The sequence below is a fragment of the Numenius arquata genome, chromosome 4 (genome assembly GCF_964106895.1).
Source record: "Numenius arquata chromosome 4, bNumArq3.hap1.1, whole genome shotgun sequence".
In the NCBI taxonomy this organism is placed as follows: domain Eukaryota; kingdom Metazoa; phylum Chordata; class Aves; order Charadriiformes; family Scolopacidae; genus Numenius; species Numenius arquata.
The window spans coordinates 3,219,198-3,234,289 of NC_133579.1; the positions used below are offsets into that span (position 1 = coordinate 3,219,198).

The 15,092-nt window shown below is 42.2% G+C and overlaps 1 protein-coding gene across 1 annotated transcript in view; it reads right to left on the minus strand.

Annotated features, from left to right (window-relative positions):
• Positions 1–1,185: 1,185 nt before the first annotated feature.
• KCNB2 (potassium voltage-gated channel subfamily B member 2) overlaps positions 1,186–15,092 on the minus strand; it is a 189,346-nt gene continuing 175,439 nt past the window's right edge. The window contains exon 2 of the mRNA XM_074146420.1: positions 1,186–3,348. Coding sequence (XP_074002521.1) covers positions 1,186–3,348 — 2,163 coding nt within the window. The remainder of the gene's footprint in view (positions 3,349–15,092) is intronic.

The following is a 15,092-nucleotide window of genomic DNA, read 5'->3' on the forward strand; positions in this document are numbered from 1 at the left end:
GGATTGAGGATAATAAAAGGTACAGCTTCCCCCTACAAAGCTTGTCTCTTACACCCTTACACCATAATGGCTTCAGCAACGTCGCCATTATTGAAGTATGGGCACTTCATGCGAAGAAAAGGGAAAAAAAGCTCAAAGCTCACGGGGAAGCAAATATTGTTCAATCAAAGGAAAAAAAAAATGTGGGTAATATTTTTTTTAATACCAAGTTCAATATTCTAAGAGATTGAGAACTTTGGGATATGTCTATATAGCCATTTGGCACTATTTATTGCCATGGAAATAACTCTTCGTTTTTTTATTTTAAAATGGAACTTTTTTTTTCTTAGTTATAAAATGTTGGCGGTTTTCTATAAAAATATCAAATGCTTCAAGTTCTGGTCATTAAATCTTTGCTTTTCCTCATGGGATCATTAATTAAACTGACAAACGCAATAACTAAAGTTATGCAAATAATAAAAAAAACCAAAACCATCGTGATTTACAGCACAGATAAACGAAAATACTGTAGTCCTTAATTAACAGATATACTCATGAGCTTTTTAACAGAAAGCAAGATACGTGAGATGCTTTAAGTAGAAGTTGCAATTTTGCAACATTAAGTCTGTACAAAACCTCCAGGCAGCACGCTGTGAAGGAAGTACCTGTGTCCCAGGAAATGCTTTTTTTTTTTTTTTCCATAAATCCTTGTTAACAGTAGCTTTCCCCCCAACCCCAAACTATTTACAAATATATGCATTTTGCAAGCTCAGAGCACCTTGGTTCACATCCTTCTGAATGCATGCACTGACATTTCATCCTTTCATGTGCAAATTCTAAAACTCATTGTAACCAAGAAAACAAAACAAAACAAAAAGTTAAAAGAGTTCAAAATCTTGTCTACAATCATAAGTGAAAGGATCAAAAATGTCAGATGTTGCAGAACACCAGCTCCTAACAGAGCTCTCTTTATTTTATTCACTGTTCTTGAGTCATTTTTTCCCCATTTTTTTCCAGTTTGTTACAAAAAGTAGTCTTTGTTTTTTTTTTTAAATTAAACAGTATTTAAACTAAACGACTCTTCATGCCATGCAAAAATAACATTTTATGCACTTTTTTTTTTTTTGAGGCTTTCCATGTTTTTAGTTCGTAGGCATTGCTAACTGTGTTGTAAGAAAAAAGTATTTTTATTGCTTTTGTAACTAGTCACATGCTAGTTTCCCGTGTGGGACAGTAACCAGTTTCTCCTGGACTCGAATGGATTTCTGGGGCAAATAAATGGTTTTCCATTTTGTGGCCTTCTTGGCTACTGTCCTTCTTTACCTCACCCACAGCATGGTAAATGTCTTGGGTACAGTTGTGGCTCATGCTTTTGGGTGAAGAGCTGACCTGGGGCTCCTCTGTTAAATGGTTGCCATCACTGTGTTTATCCCCACAGCAATTTGTCTTGATATCCTCTTGCTTTTCGTGTTTCATACCGTGTAACTCCATAAACTCTTCTTCTTCTCCAGTGTCTATTTCAGTGAAGCTCCTCCTCTCTTTCGAAGGGAAAGTGAAAACCTTTTGTCTGGGAAAGAGAGGAGATGATTTTTTAAGCGGTCCCTGACAAAGCGCTGATGTGTCAGCACCAAGTAAAGGTCGGTCACCTTGGGGGGAATTTTCTTCTAGGAGGATGGTGCTGATGTGCTGAGGGGTGGCCTGGGTGAAGTCTGCTCCTGCCGTTACTGGCAGTGGCCTTGCGGTGCTCGGTGGAGTTTGTGGAGCACCACCTCGATTGTCTTTAAAATTAACTTTAAGGGATCTAGATTTTAATGGGTTGCTACCTTTCAGGGAACTTTTGGGGCTTTCCATGGCAGTGTCTAAATGCAAATGACCATGCAAACCAGTTTGGGATCCACTGCCGTCACTGGTAACAGCTCTGTCCATTGGATTATAGTCAAAGGTGACATCGGTTGGAGAAAACATTCTGTCTTTTGTGAACGGTATAAACTGAGAACTCCTTACTCTTTGGTTGTCTTCCAGGGCAACAGCATCAGCTGGAAATCTCATTTGAAAGTGAGAGGCAGGAAAGAGAGAAAGGGGAGACCTCTCCGTTTCCGTGAAGTCGGTCGCACAACTGGCAAAACTGTCGATGCTGGATGTGCTTCTCATGTCCATCACGATGTCCGTAGGTCCAGTTGGCAACGGGTCTCTCTGACCTGTAACTTCTTCCATTTCTATTTCTTCTTCGTACACCGGCGGCTTTGCTGACTGGTCTTGGTAACCAGCATTAAGATTAGGCTGAGACTGAGTTTTAGTAATTTCATTGTACAACATCTCCAGTTTTTGGGCACTGAGGTGCTGAGGGCTGGAGGATGCTGCGGCGTTGTTCAATTGCTCGTGGGAATCTTGTTGACTAACTTCTTGGTATTTGTTCTCATAAGACTTGTTGGAGCTTGTTTCGGACATTGTCCTTCTGGCCCATTTCCAACGGCTTGGGGACAGGTGGTTGTCATCAGGTGTCTCCTTTGGATTGGCTGTTTCTCCAGGCTTGCCTGAATCTACTGCTACATCTATCATTTCCATACTGCGTGCAAAGGCATCTTTCAGGTTCATGGAGACGATGCTGCCGTTTCTTTTAGCTCGCTCAAGTGCTTCTCTCCTCTTAATTGCCTTCTCCTGTCTTTTCTGCTCCTTATAAAACTCTGAGAAGTTGTTCACAATGATTGGTATGGGCAGGGCTATGACCAGCACTCCAGCGATGCAGCAAAGTCCTCCAACTATTTTACCTAATAACGTCTTAGGATAAATGTCACCGTATCCTACAGTTGTCATAGTGATTGTTGCCCACCAGAACGATGCGGGGATACTGGTAAATTTTGTAGCATCCTCATCCTTTTCAGCAAAGAATACAAGACTGGAAAATATCATTATTCCCATGGCTAAAAATAATATCAGCAAGCCCAATTCATTGTAACTCCGCCGGAGCGTAAAACCTAAAGATTGAAGGCCTGTTGAATGTCTGGCGAGCTTAAGAATCCTTAGGATCCTCATAATACGAAATATCTGAACCACGCGTCTGACGTTTTGGAACTGCAGGACACTTTTATTGGACTCCGTGAGGAAAATGGTGACATAGTAGGGCAAGATGGCCAGTAAGTCAATGACATTTAACGGGCCTTTGAAGAACTTCCACTTATTTGGTGAGGACAGAAAACGCAAAAGGTACTCCATGGTAAACCAAGCGATACACACAGCTTCAACGTGTGCTAGCTGAGGGTTGTCATTTGGCTGCCCAAATTCATCTATTTCTTGAAGCTCTGGCAGTGTGTTAAGAGACAAAGCAATAGTGGACAGTACGATGAACAGAATGGACACAATGGCCAAAATCTGTAAAACAAAATAAACAAACGTTTTGGTTAGACGGGTACAAGTGTATTTGTCAGGGCTTGCTTAACTCCTTTATACTGCGCCTGTGTCAAATAAACTCCGAATGGTGGCAGCGGCTTTGGCTGCTGCGTTCATTATTTTGTTTTAATGTTTTGATTTTTGCACGGAGAGAAAACATTACAATCATCTTAGACACAGTTAAAACCTGATGGCTTTACTGCCTGCAGTTAAAACAACTCATTTCAGAAAGCAAGCCGTGACTGGTCTTACCGTTTTTAAATTACAGTGGGAGGTGATATTTATTATTGGAAGTTACCACGTGAAGGATATAAAGTTCCTGCTAATCACAGAATCACAGAATGATATGGGGTTGGAAGGGACCTCTGGAGATCATCCAGTCCAACCCCCTGCCAGAGCAGGGTCACCCAGAGCAGGTCCCACAGGAACGTGTCCAGGTGGGTTTGGAATGTCTCCAGAGATGGAGACTCCACCACCTTTCTGGGCAGCCTCTTCCAGGGCTCTGCCACCCTCACAGCAAAGAACTTCCTCCTCAGGTTTAGATGGAACTTCTTATGTTCAAATTTGTGCCCGTTCCCTCTTGTCCTGTCCCTGGGCACCACTGAAAAAAGACTGGCCCCATCCTCCTGACACCCACCCTTTCAGTATTTATAGGCGTTGATCAGATCCCCCCTCAGCCTTCTCTTCTCCAGACTAAAAAGACCCGAGTCCCTCAGCCTTTCCTCATCAGAGAGATGTTCTAGTCCCCTCATCATCTTTGTAGCCCTCTGCTGTACCCTCTCCAGCAGTTCCCTGTCCTTCTTGAACTGGGAAGCCCAGAACTGGACACAATGTGCAGAACATTATTAATTTTCTGCATGAAGTTTAATTATGTAAGACTTTACACAACGTGGAGAAGTGATCGGGAAATACTGTGTGTAAGCTGTCAGTTTAGCACTACGTCCTGCACAGCTTCCTTGCCACGCGTAAATTCATGTGGCAAAAGTCGAGAAAAATAAACAAGAAGCATTATTGAGGAGACTCGTCCTGCCCAAATATCACCTCTAGACAAATTTCAGGTGCTACAAGAATTGAAGGTATCGGCCCGGAATTAGGTTGAGAGCAAGATGTTAAAAAGTAAGCAGTCCTACGAAGGTGAACCCAGTTTCTCATCATGATTAAAATGTGCAGGCAGACGAATGCTTCCTAGAAACAATGTTCTGTCTCAGGAGATAGGTTTTCTGAAATATTTTGTTGTTCATTTTGTTAAAGTTCAGGCTCCTCCGTACCTCACAGCCTCCCATTTTGCCTGGAAGAGCTGGCCATTCTCATTTACAGAACCAATATTAGGAGAAAAGAGATTAATCTATCAGGGAACCTAATGGTTTTGCTACAAAGTTTAGTTATTTATACTCAAAGGAATATGGGAAGCTTTGAGATAGTGTGTGAAATGTTAAAGTGGTGCAAAAATTATTATAGAACTTTATTTGGAAAAAGAATATATTGTTTTGGTTAGAAGTCCTAAGTAAATCTAGGTTTCTATTAGAAATACTAAAATAGATTGTTTTCTGTTTTAAAGCTCAGTTTAAGCTCATTCATAAAAGCATTTCATAGAATCATAGAATGGTTCAGGTTGGAAGGAACCTTAAAGATCATCCAGTTCCAACCCCCCGTGCCCTGGGCAGGGACACCTCCCACCAGACCAGGTTGCTCAAAGCCCCATCCAGCCTGGCCTTGAACCCCTCCAGGGATGGGGCAGCCACAGCTTCTCTGGGCAACCTGGGCCAGGGTCTCACCACCCTCACAGCAAAGAATTTCTTCCTAATATCTAACCTAAATCTCCTCTCTTTCAGTTTAAAACCTAGACCAACTCCAGCTATCTACCTGCCCACATCCAAATCTAAACATCTCTTTTCCAAGAGCAGATGCTTCTAAGAATATATATAGGCAAGTGCCCAAGAAACTTGAGACGGTTCTCCAGAAACTGTGATCAGAAATCTTTTAAAAGCTGAATGGTGACTATCTTTTATGTTTTTTTTTTTTTCTAAAGCCAGAGCTAAAGATACTGCCAGAGCACTTTATTTGAAGTTAATGTCATACATTTATATGCAGAGAGAAGACTATGTGACAGTCTGATAAATTTCAGTGCCTCTGGAGGCTAGAGATGTGAAAAGTAATGAGACTGTTATTTAAATGGTCTAGAACCTACCCTAGATCCTGCCCTGGAACAAAAACTAAGGAAACAACATTGTTGTTACAGTTTTACCTGATTGAAACCTGTATTAATCAAAGATGCTGCTCTGGCTGTTAGATACGGCTCAGCCGGACTTTCCCTGAGCAGTTGTACTTTAGTGTGAACCTAATGTATACTTATGTATATACTAATGTATACTTTTTTTTCTCTGCTTTATATACCAGTAACACAGTTCTGTCGGGAGCCTCTTCACAGCATCAGTCGTTGCAGAGCTGCAAAGGAGCAATTTGAAGCCTATCCCATTACACCTTTCTTTTCTGCCTCAATTTGCAGGCTCATTCTATGCAGAAATCCTCACAGCGCTGGCAATAATGAGTAATGAGGTGAACGCACAGGGAAAAAAAATAAAAGTCCAGTTTTTAGTGGCAATTTAATGCTGGGAAACCACTGCATTTTCAGATTGCTACCAGTTCTTGCCCCCACAAAAATCAGGAACAACAGTATCTGGAGCAGCCTGTTAAGACTGCATCGTTAGCTCAAGGAATATTTCACTATCCATTGCCTCAGCAGCAGATTCAAATGTCTCACATCCAGCCCATAAGAAAGGAATTTAAATATGTCCATTCTTTTAGAAGCATTTTGAAACTGATAAGGAAATATTTTTAAAGTTTAAAAACAGTTGGATTTTGATGTGTTTTTGTAGAACCGTAGCTAAATGACTTAAACTGCCGGAATCTGTGATTCTGTGAATCTCTCATTTAAACAGAATATTTTTTATATTCTGAAACACAGATTAAATATAATATGTTGAGAATTATATAGCTGAACTGTGGTCGTTGACTGATGACCTGGAGTAGGCAAAATTGTCCAGACTTTTCAGTCCAGGAGACACTTCCAGAAACCTACCCAGAACATGGGAAGTTTTGCTGGTAAAGATTGTAAAGATTCAGCCAGGGGAGGTTTTATTTCCTCTGCTTTATCCGCACAGCTGGGCGAGCAGGTCGCTTACGGGGCTTTCTGATAAACTCGGGGCATCTGTCGATACAAGGTACATCTGGGTTGTGAGGATTTGCCAGCATAATACTATCTATCTGCAACGTGTTCTTTAGGTGGACTCAGAATAGGGAGTCCCTTTTTTACCCTTTTTCTTTTTCTCATAGTTGCTATTCTTCCTCCTAGCGATCCCCTGCCATTCTTTGCCTAATGAGTTGTAAAATCTAATCAATTGCGATAATTAAAACACGCTGTGTGCGGAATGATGCACAACTTTAATTACACAATAAAGTCCCAGACAAAAGCTGAAGATTCTTCCATTGGAAGAAACCAAAATACTTTCTTTTTGCTGTGATTTTTTTTTCACCAAGAACAGACTCATGCTTATAGGTGACGTGTATAAAACGCTAAAAACTCCAGGCTATTCTGTAGATTTTATTCAAATGAGTGGCAAAGTTCAGGCTTGCTTGTTACCAGCGTATGAGTGAATGGCTGGAAGAAACAAATAAGTGGTTGTTGTCAATAAAACACCCTGGGTGGCAGCTCCGAATGGGAAAGTTTTGTATTCAAGACCTATAAAATGCAGGGAGTTTTAGCATTGTCACACAGTGTCACTCAGTGTTCACAGTTCACATATTTGTTCAGCCTGGAGAAAAGGAGGCTGAGGGGAGACCTTCTCGCTCTCTACAACTCCCTGAAAGGAGGGTGTAGCCGGGGGGGGTCGGTCTCTTCTCCCAAGGAACAGGCGATGGGACAAGAGGAAACGGCCTCAAGTTGCACCAGGGGAGGTTCAGATTGGATATTAGGAACAATTTTTTCATGGAAAGGGTTATTGCACATTGGGATGGGCTGCCCAGGGCAGTGGTGGAGTCCCCATCCCTGGAGGTATTTAAAAGCCGGGCAGACATAGTGCTTAGAGCCATGGTTTAGTGATGGCTTCTGTCAGAGTTAGGTTGATGGTTGGACTCGATGATCTTAAAGGTCCCTTCCAATGTAAACAATTCTATGATTTTATGATTCTAAGAGGTGCTATACATTGACTCACCCCTTTTCTAGGATCTTTTGTATGCTGGTGAACATTTAGGCATAAAATAAATTCCCTGTGACAGACTGAAACGCCAGTGTTGCCTAATTAAAACCAGTTTGATGACAATCAGGCAGATCCGTTCTCATGGTTTTATTTTGGAAGAACAAGGCACGTCAAGTAATTGTGTCCTTGTATCGTACAGCTTTTTCCTCTCCTGTTATTTACGTTGTGATGCTGGCCCCAAGGAGGAAGCAAGCAGTTTGACAGAAACTGCAGGCTCAACAGTTCAGATCTGCACCGTGTTTATTTGTTCTTGGAATTCTGAAAGTATAATTATGTTACTGAGTATGTTGGAGAACTCGAGCCCGCATTAGCTGTTTCCCAGTAATTTCAGTGATGTGGTGTATACTTTATTTAAGCGTCCATCTTTTTCACGGTGAAATCTGTTCTAGGCAACTTTTCACGGTTTGAAAGGTAGTTATTGCTCTCCAACAGCGTGGCCTTTTGTCTGCCTCTGCCCCACCTCACCAATTTCATTCTTCAGCCCTGCCTAGGAAATGCAGTGTTGTTGCCTTCATTCTGTGGCAAGATTGGTTTCTTTTGCTGTTGTTTTAAAGGGATGTATAGCCCTTCTAAATAGGATAGATTAACCTGACTATGTTTTCTGAAAGGGCTGTATGATGGATGAAGGCAGGTGTTTCACAACTCACTTGGCAGGAGAAATAAGTGGATATTATTCTTCCAATAAATATGGCCAAAAAGAAGAAAAAAAAAAAGAACCAGCACTGGTAGGAAAAGATACAAATCTGTTCAGAATATTTCAAAATATGAAAGGTGCTACCCTGTTCTGTACTATTATTAGCTGAAGAAGGCCAAAGATAGCACATACGTACAAGATGATGCCAAATATGGACCCTCACACCATGTGCCATTTCAGTTTGTGCTTAGAGAGCTGAATTTGTTCTTAGGAACAGGCTTATTTTTCTCAAAGTCAGAGTGAGGTGGCCTTTCCGTCTCCGGAGCTGATGTCACCACTGTGACCACTCTCTCTCCATATACTCATCACATCTGCATTTTGCTTAGCTGAGGCTTACCCACTCATCTTGGGTACTGCAGCAAGTTTGTCAACTTAGTCTGTCCTTGGAAGTTCCCACACCATCACCAAATGGACTTAACAGTACTGATTCTGAGAAAGGAGAGCAAATACTCCACCTGGAGCACTCTGTCCAGCTCTGGAGTCCTCAGCAATGGAAGGACATGGACCTGTTGGAGCAGGTCCGGAGGAGGTCACAGAAATGCTCAGAGGGCTGGAGCCCCTCTGCTGTGAGGACAGGCTGAGTTGGGATTGTTCAGCCTGGAGAAGAGAAGGCTCCGGGGAGACCTTAGAGCCCCTTCCAGTCCCTAAAGGGGCTCCAGGAGAGATGGGGAGGGACTCTTGATCAGGGAGGGGAGCCATAGGATGAGGGGGAATGGTTTTAAACTGAAAGAGGGGAGATTTAGATGAGATCTCAGGAAGAAATTCTTTGCTGTGAGGGTGGTGAGACCCTGGAACAGGTTGCCCCGAGAAGCTGTGGCTGCCCCATCCCTGGAGGGGTTCAAGGCCAGGCTGGATGAGGCTTTGAGTAACCTGGTCTGGTGGGAGGTGTCCCTGCCCAGGGCAGGGGGTTGGAACTGGATGATCTTTAAGGTACATCTGCCTAAATCTGTGTGTGTGCTGTTCTTGACACCTGGGACTGTCCAAATGAGATGCTCATTGGAGCAGCAAAGACAACACTACAAATTGAGCTGCCTTTCAACTGTAAGCACTATCACACAAGGCGTTTCAAGAATAGTCAGGACATCAGTCTGCAGGCATTTAGGGGAAGAGGCCATTACACTTCCCATCAGCAATGCAAAGGAGAAGCACGTTTTTACATTTGTACAAACTGGATAAGTAGAAGGATGTTTTACCAGCTAATAATAGCGCTTATCAGCGCAGCATCACGGCACTGCCTTCAGCAGCTGCCACCGCTGTTCCTTGCCTGACACTGCAGAACAAGGTCATGAGGCAGCACCCCTGTCCCTGATCTCTTCACTGTCTCCCTTCATCGTATCCCTGGGATTCCCCAGTTACCAGCATCACCTCTTGCTTCCTGCCCACGATTCTGCACGGTGCTGCTCTGCAGAGAGGACTGTTTTGAGCTCACGCACCCGTCTGCTGGCAATTCCGCACTCAAAATGTTTCCCGGTGTGTCACAGCTCACGTCACAAACAGTCTGGCAGACTCAGAAATCTGTTACTTTGAACCTGAGGTTTTGAGAGGCCACACTGAGCAGGTTCAATGAAGAGGCAAGACATCTTGCTAGTGATAACAGGGTAGCGCTTGCTGGCTAATGTCTTTATCTTAATAGTTCTGCAACACTGAAAATTATGTAAGAATAGATGTATTGTATATGTTTGCAAACACTCCCTGTCTTAAGTCACGGAAAAATTAATTGCCAGTTAATAAAATTAGACCTAGGTACCAATTTAAAGTTATCCTATTACTGAGAAATAAATAAGACATCAGCCTCCAGTCGGGTCAGGTGCTCTGACCTCAGCCTCCGCTTTGTCGTAATTAGAGCCGAGTCAGTACTTGTAAGAGTGAAGACAGAATTTTCTGATGTGGTAAGAAAGAAGGTTATATCATTCTGTCGTGAAGTCTCAGAACAGACATCCTTTGTAGTTATCTTACAGGGCCCGCAAACCATCATTACAAGTGGAAAATTGCTACTGCCTATGCACATCTACCCTTTCAGAGTACGCCTTTCATCTGTTTGTGCCTCTCTAGAATAAGCCTAGAATAACTCCTGGCCAGGTGTAACAGCTCCACATAGAATACAAGGTTTAATTTTTGAAAAATAAGATGGAGGAGAGGGGAATAATTTCACAGAATAACATAAATTGAGTTCAGCTTACAGCTCTATCACAGCTGCCCTTTCAGGAACCCATCTGGTCCTGGCTCTGACAGCACGTGTAATCACCGAACAGCTTCTCTCTGCTACTCTTGATTTCCTTCTTTGATGACATTATTTAGAATTCCGACCTTTCATTTCCACTTTTTCCTAGATCATTATTATTAATATTTCTAAGGACTAAATTTGAATGTTCTTCATTGATCTTTCAGAGATATTCATTAAGCCTGACATTAACCTCCATATATTAAACTCTTAGTGTTGTACTTATCTGGTGCCTAAATGATGATGCACAGTCTTTTCGTCTCTGCACTGGGGTGACTGTCACCTTACAGGCTTAGTCTGGAGATGCTCATTCAGGAGGTTTTCATTCAAGACTAGCTCCATAGACACTCCCTATCATATCTTTAGAGATAAGAAGTGGCACCCAGTTCATCAGTAGATGAGCAGCCACTTCTCTCTCTTCAGTTCACAGAGGGAGGCAGTCTTCATAATTTAGGAAGAGGCACATGTATTCAATTCAGCATCAATGGAGACAACCCGGAATACTGTTTATTTAGCACTGAGCTGTTGAGCGTTACTTTGGGCTTGTTAACAGATTAAAATCCATATCGAGTCAGTTGTAGTATTTTTTTTGTTGAACAGCAGAAGGCTATCTCAGCTGGAGACATGAAATCAATTATTTTATATAATAAATATTATAGTGGCCTTCTATGATGAAGTGACTAGGTCAGTAGACAAGGGGCAACCTATGGATGTGATCTATCTGGACTTCTGTAAGGCCTTTGACACAGTTCCTCACAACATCCTGCTTGCCAAATTGGAGGGATTTGATGGGTGGACGGTTCGGTGGATAAGGAATTGGCTGAATGGTCACACCCAGAGGGTGGTACTCAATGGCTTGAAGTCCAGATGGAGAGCAGTGACAAGTGGTGTCCCTCAAGGGCCCGTCCTGGGACCAGTACTGTTTAACATTTTTATCAAAGACATAGACAGAGGGATTGAGAGCACCATCAGCAAGTTTGCAGATGACACCAAGCTGTGTGGTGTTGTCGATACACCAGAGGGATGGGATGTCATTCAGAGGGACCTGGACAGGCTGGAGAGGTGGGCCCAGTTGAACCTCATGAGGTTCAACAAAAGCAAGTGCAGGATTCTGCATCTGGGAAGAAACAATCCTCAGTATAAATACAGCCTGGGGGATGAGGCATTAGAAAGCAGCCCTGAGGAAAGGGACTTGGGGGTGCTGATGGAGGAGAAGCTGGACATGAGCAGGCAATGTGCTCTCGCAGCCCAGAAGGCCAATCCCATCCTGGGCTGCATCAAAAGAAGTGTTGCCAGCAGATCCAGAGAGGTGATTCTGCCACTTTACTCTGCTCTGGTGAGACCTCACCTGGAGCACTGTGTGCAGGTCTGGAGCCCTCAATATAGAAAGGACATGGACCTGATAGAGAGGGTCCAGAGGAGGGCCACCAAAATGATCAGGGGTTTGGAGCACCTCTGCTACGAGGACAGACTGAGGGAGCTGGGGTTGTTCAGCCTGGAGAAAAGGAGGCTCCGGGGAGACCTCATAGCGGCCTCCCAGTACCTGAGGGGGGCTACAGGAAGGCTGGGGAGGGTCTGTTTACAAAGGCCTGCAGCGACAGGACGAGGGGCAATGGTTTTAAGCTGGAGAAGGGGAGATTTAGATTGGATATTAGGAAAAAGTTCTTTACCATGCGGGTGGTGGAACACTGGAACAGGTTGCCCAGGGAGGTGGTTGAGGCCCCTTCCCTTGAGATATTCAAGGTGAAGCTCGACGAGGCCCTGGGCAACCTGGTCTAGTTGGGGGTGTCCCTGCTGACTGTGGGGAGGTCGGACTAGATGACCTTTGGAGGTCCCTTCCGGCCTGGACCAATCTATGAATCTATGAATCTATTTTATGGTAAATTGCAAATTGCCCACTAGGACCTAATGTGGAAGAAATGGCAGATCCAGAGTCAGTGTAAGTGAATGGGGATTGCTTTATTTTTTTCCACTAGGAAATGGATAAGCCCATGAATTTGTCTGTCATATTATTGACAGAAGTGGAGCTAGTACCTGCTTGAAATTATAGTGTAACTAGTTTAATCAATTAAATCATTTAATGTAATGTAGGTTACAGTGAAAATAAGAAGTATATCGAGCTAAAGCTTTCTTTGCTGTATAAGAGTGGGAGAGATTTACCTCCCCATTGCCGATAAACACAAAAAACCCCTTCAAAAGTCATGTTAAAGGCTTTATTTATGAAATAGGTTTGTGTCTGCAAAGCTTTCCGACCTCCTTAAATATTATTTTTAGACAAAACAATTTGTTCATGTGGGTATGAAAGGTTAGCTAAATTTATCAAAAACGAATGAGATGTCTTTGATGAAGTCCCTGCCTGGCCTCATTCAGAAGTTTTCTAAACTTTTTGATGATCACAGCTGGCATGTGTCTTATGTTTAGGTTGTGTTTTGTACTAGCTGTCTAATTTTCAAGTAGTGAAAGCTGATTATTATTACTTAGATGAACGTATTAGAATCTTCAGAATTTCCATCTAGGTCATGACAAAGAGCTTGTGGTTTCCAGCTCTTTTGCAGACCATATGCAAGATCTGGTTTGCACTCTGCATGCACAAACGTTGTCTTCATTACCAGGAATTTAATTTAAAAAAACCCCACAAAACTCCCCCCCAAAACCAACCTCAAACCACCCAAAGCCAAAGGAGAGGGTTATCTCCAGCAAGCAGCTGGGCTGAGGGTCGGAGGGAAGGAAAGGGCGGCGGGGAGCGGGGCGCTAGGACCCAGAGGGGCGGTGGGGGACCGGGAGCTGTCCCCCGCCCAGGTGCTGAATACGGGCACGGGCACAGCGGCTGCCGCGGTGCGCCCATACGCGCTCCAGACCCCTTTTATCCCACCACCTTAAATACATGAAAGTATGGAAATTGTCCCATTCATAAAGATAACACTGGAAAAATAAAGATAATTCTGGCACAATATTTGTTTCTCAGACAAAATACCATTGAAGTAGGCTGGAATCTCACCAGAGGTGACAGATTTCTTTTTACTGCTTGCCGTTACGTAAGTTATTAAAAACACCTGGCCAAGCATGGTGGAGCGAAACAAGCAAAGGTGATGAAGAAACAAAACCCAAGCGTTTTCCTCTGAGAAGTTTCAGTATAGGCTGTTGAATGGATACAATGGGGAGAATCAACACACCCGATGTACAGGTTTATTCTGATGCTACTCGTTGTGGTATTAACATTCAACTTAAACCAGAAAGCTGGATGTAACCGATTTTAAAAAAGAAATGCTGTGGAAATTAGAAATTAAATTTCTTGGTTCTCACTGTTTGTATTTGCCATTTCATTTTAATGGAATTTGTTTACAACTGAGACCTCAGATCATTAATCAGGACTGTACACTTGAGTCTAATTTGCTAACAACAATATCCAGCGTTTTGTTTAAACTATTCTCATTCTATCATCTTTTTACCATTGACTGAGACTGTCTTTTAGTGACACCATACAGTGAGTAAGGATGACCTCCCACCTGAAGACTTCTGTTATCTAGCAAGGAGACTTGCTACTCAGCCTTATTTGAAATTATGACAAGCACAAAAGTCAGACATAATCTTTACTCACACTTTTAAAATAATTTTTCTATCTTGGCTTCATGTCGATTTCTATATATACTTCAGATCTGCAGCTCTATGTAAAACATCTACATCAATCTATAGGTTTATATAAAGCTTATGCCAATATTTCCCACACTTGTGGAATCAGAGAAATTGTTAGGGAAATGAATCCAGTCTGTTGTTTCCTCTTTTGCAATATAGTTAAAGGCCTGCATATCTTAACTGTCTTCTTTTTTACTAAGTGTAAGGTGACTTTCCTTTTTTTCTCCCTTTTCTTTCATAACCAATTTAGACTTCCACTGGAAATATATGTAATATGGTAGTTTTTCTCATTACTACATAGACTTGCATTTATGACATTTAAAATACTAACTATAGCTTCAGCAGAAATATATGAACCTTTCATATCATATAATGTGTTTTAGGATGCAAGCAAATTCTAGCAGACATTGATTTATTAGTTACACTCATTTCACACTTCAAAGCTTAGCCCATAACTGTGGGGACTATGGGCTTAATATAAATTAAAAAGAAAAAATAAAAAAGACAGCAATCAAGCTGAAGAAAAATAGATAGAGCTGTTTACCAGCCTTTGGTTTTTTTCATCTCCTGGAGGGAATTAATCCCATCCCATTGGGAGAAATTTCCATCTATACATTTTCCATTCACAATGTAAAGGACTTAATTCTCTGTGGGGTTTTCAGCTCCTTGAATGAATAAATTTTACTGTAATTTTATCTAAAAAAGAGCACTGATTTAACTTTAGATTCAAGTCCTGATATGTAGTATTTTTATTTTATGCCTATCTTGTTATAAATCATTAAACAATATTAAATTCCCCATAATTCATATTTTCTCTTTTCATTATGTTTTATTAAGAATATCTTTAATAGACTTTAATTTATTCTACAGGAAGTTTAATTATTCTAACTACACAACATTCCTACCAGAGAGAGCGCAGTCA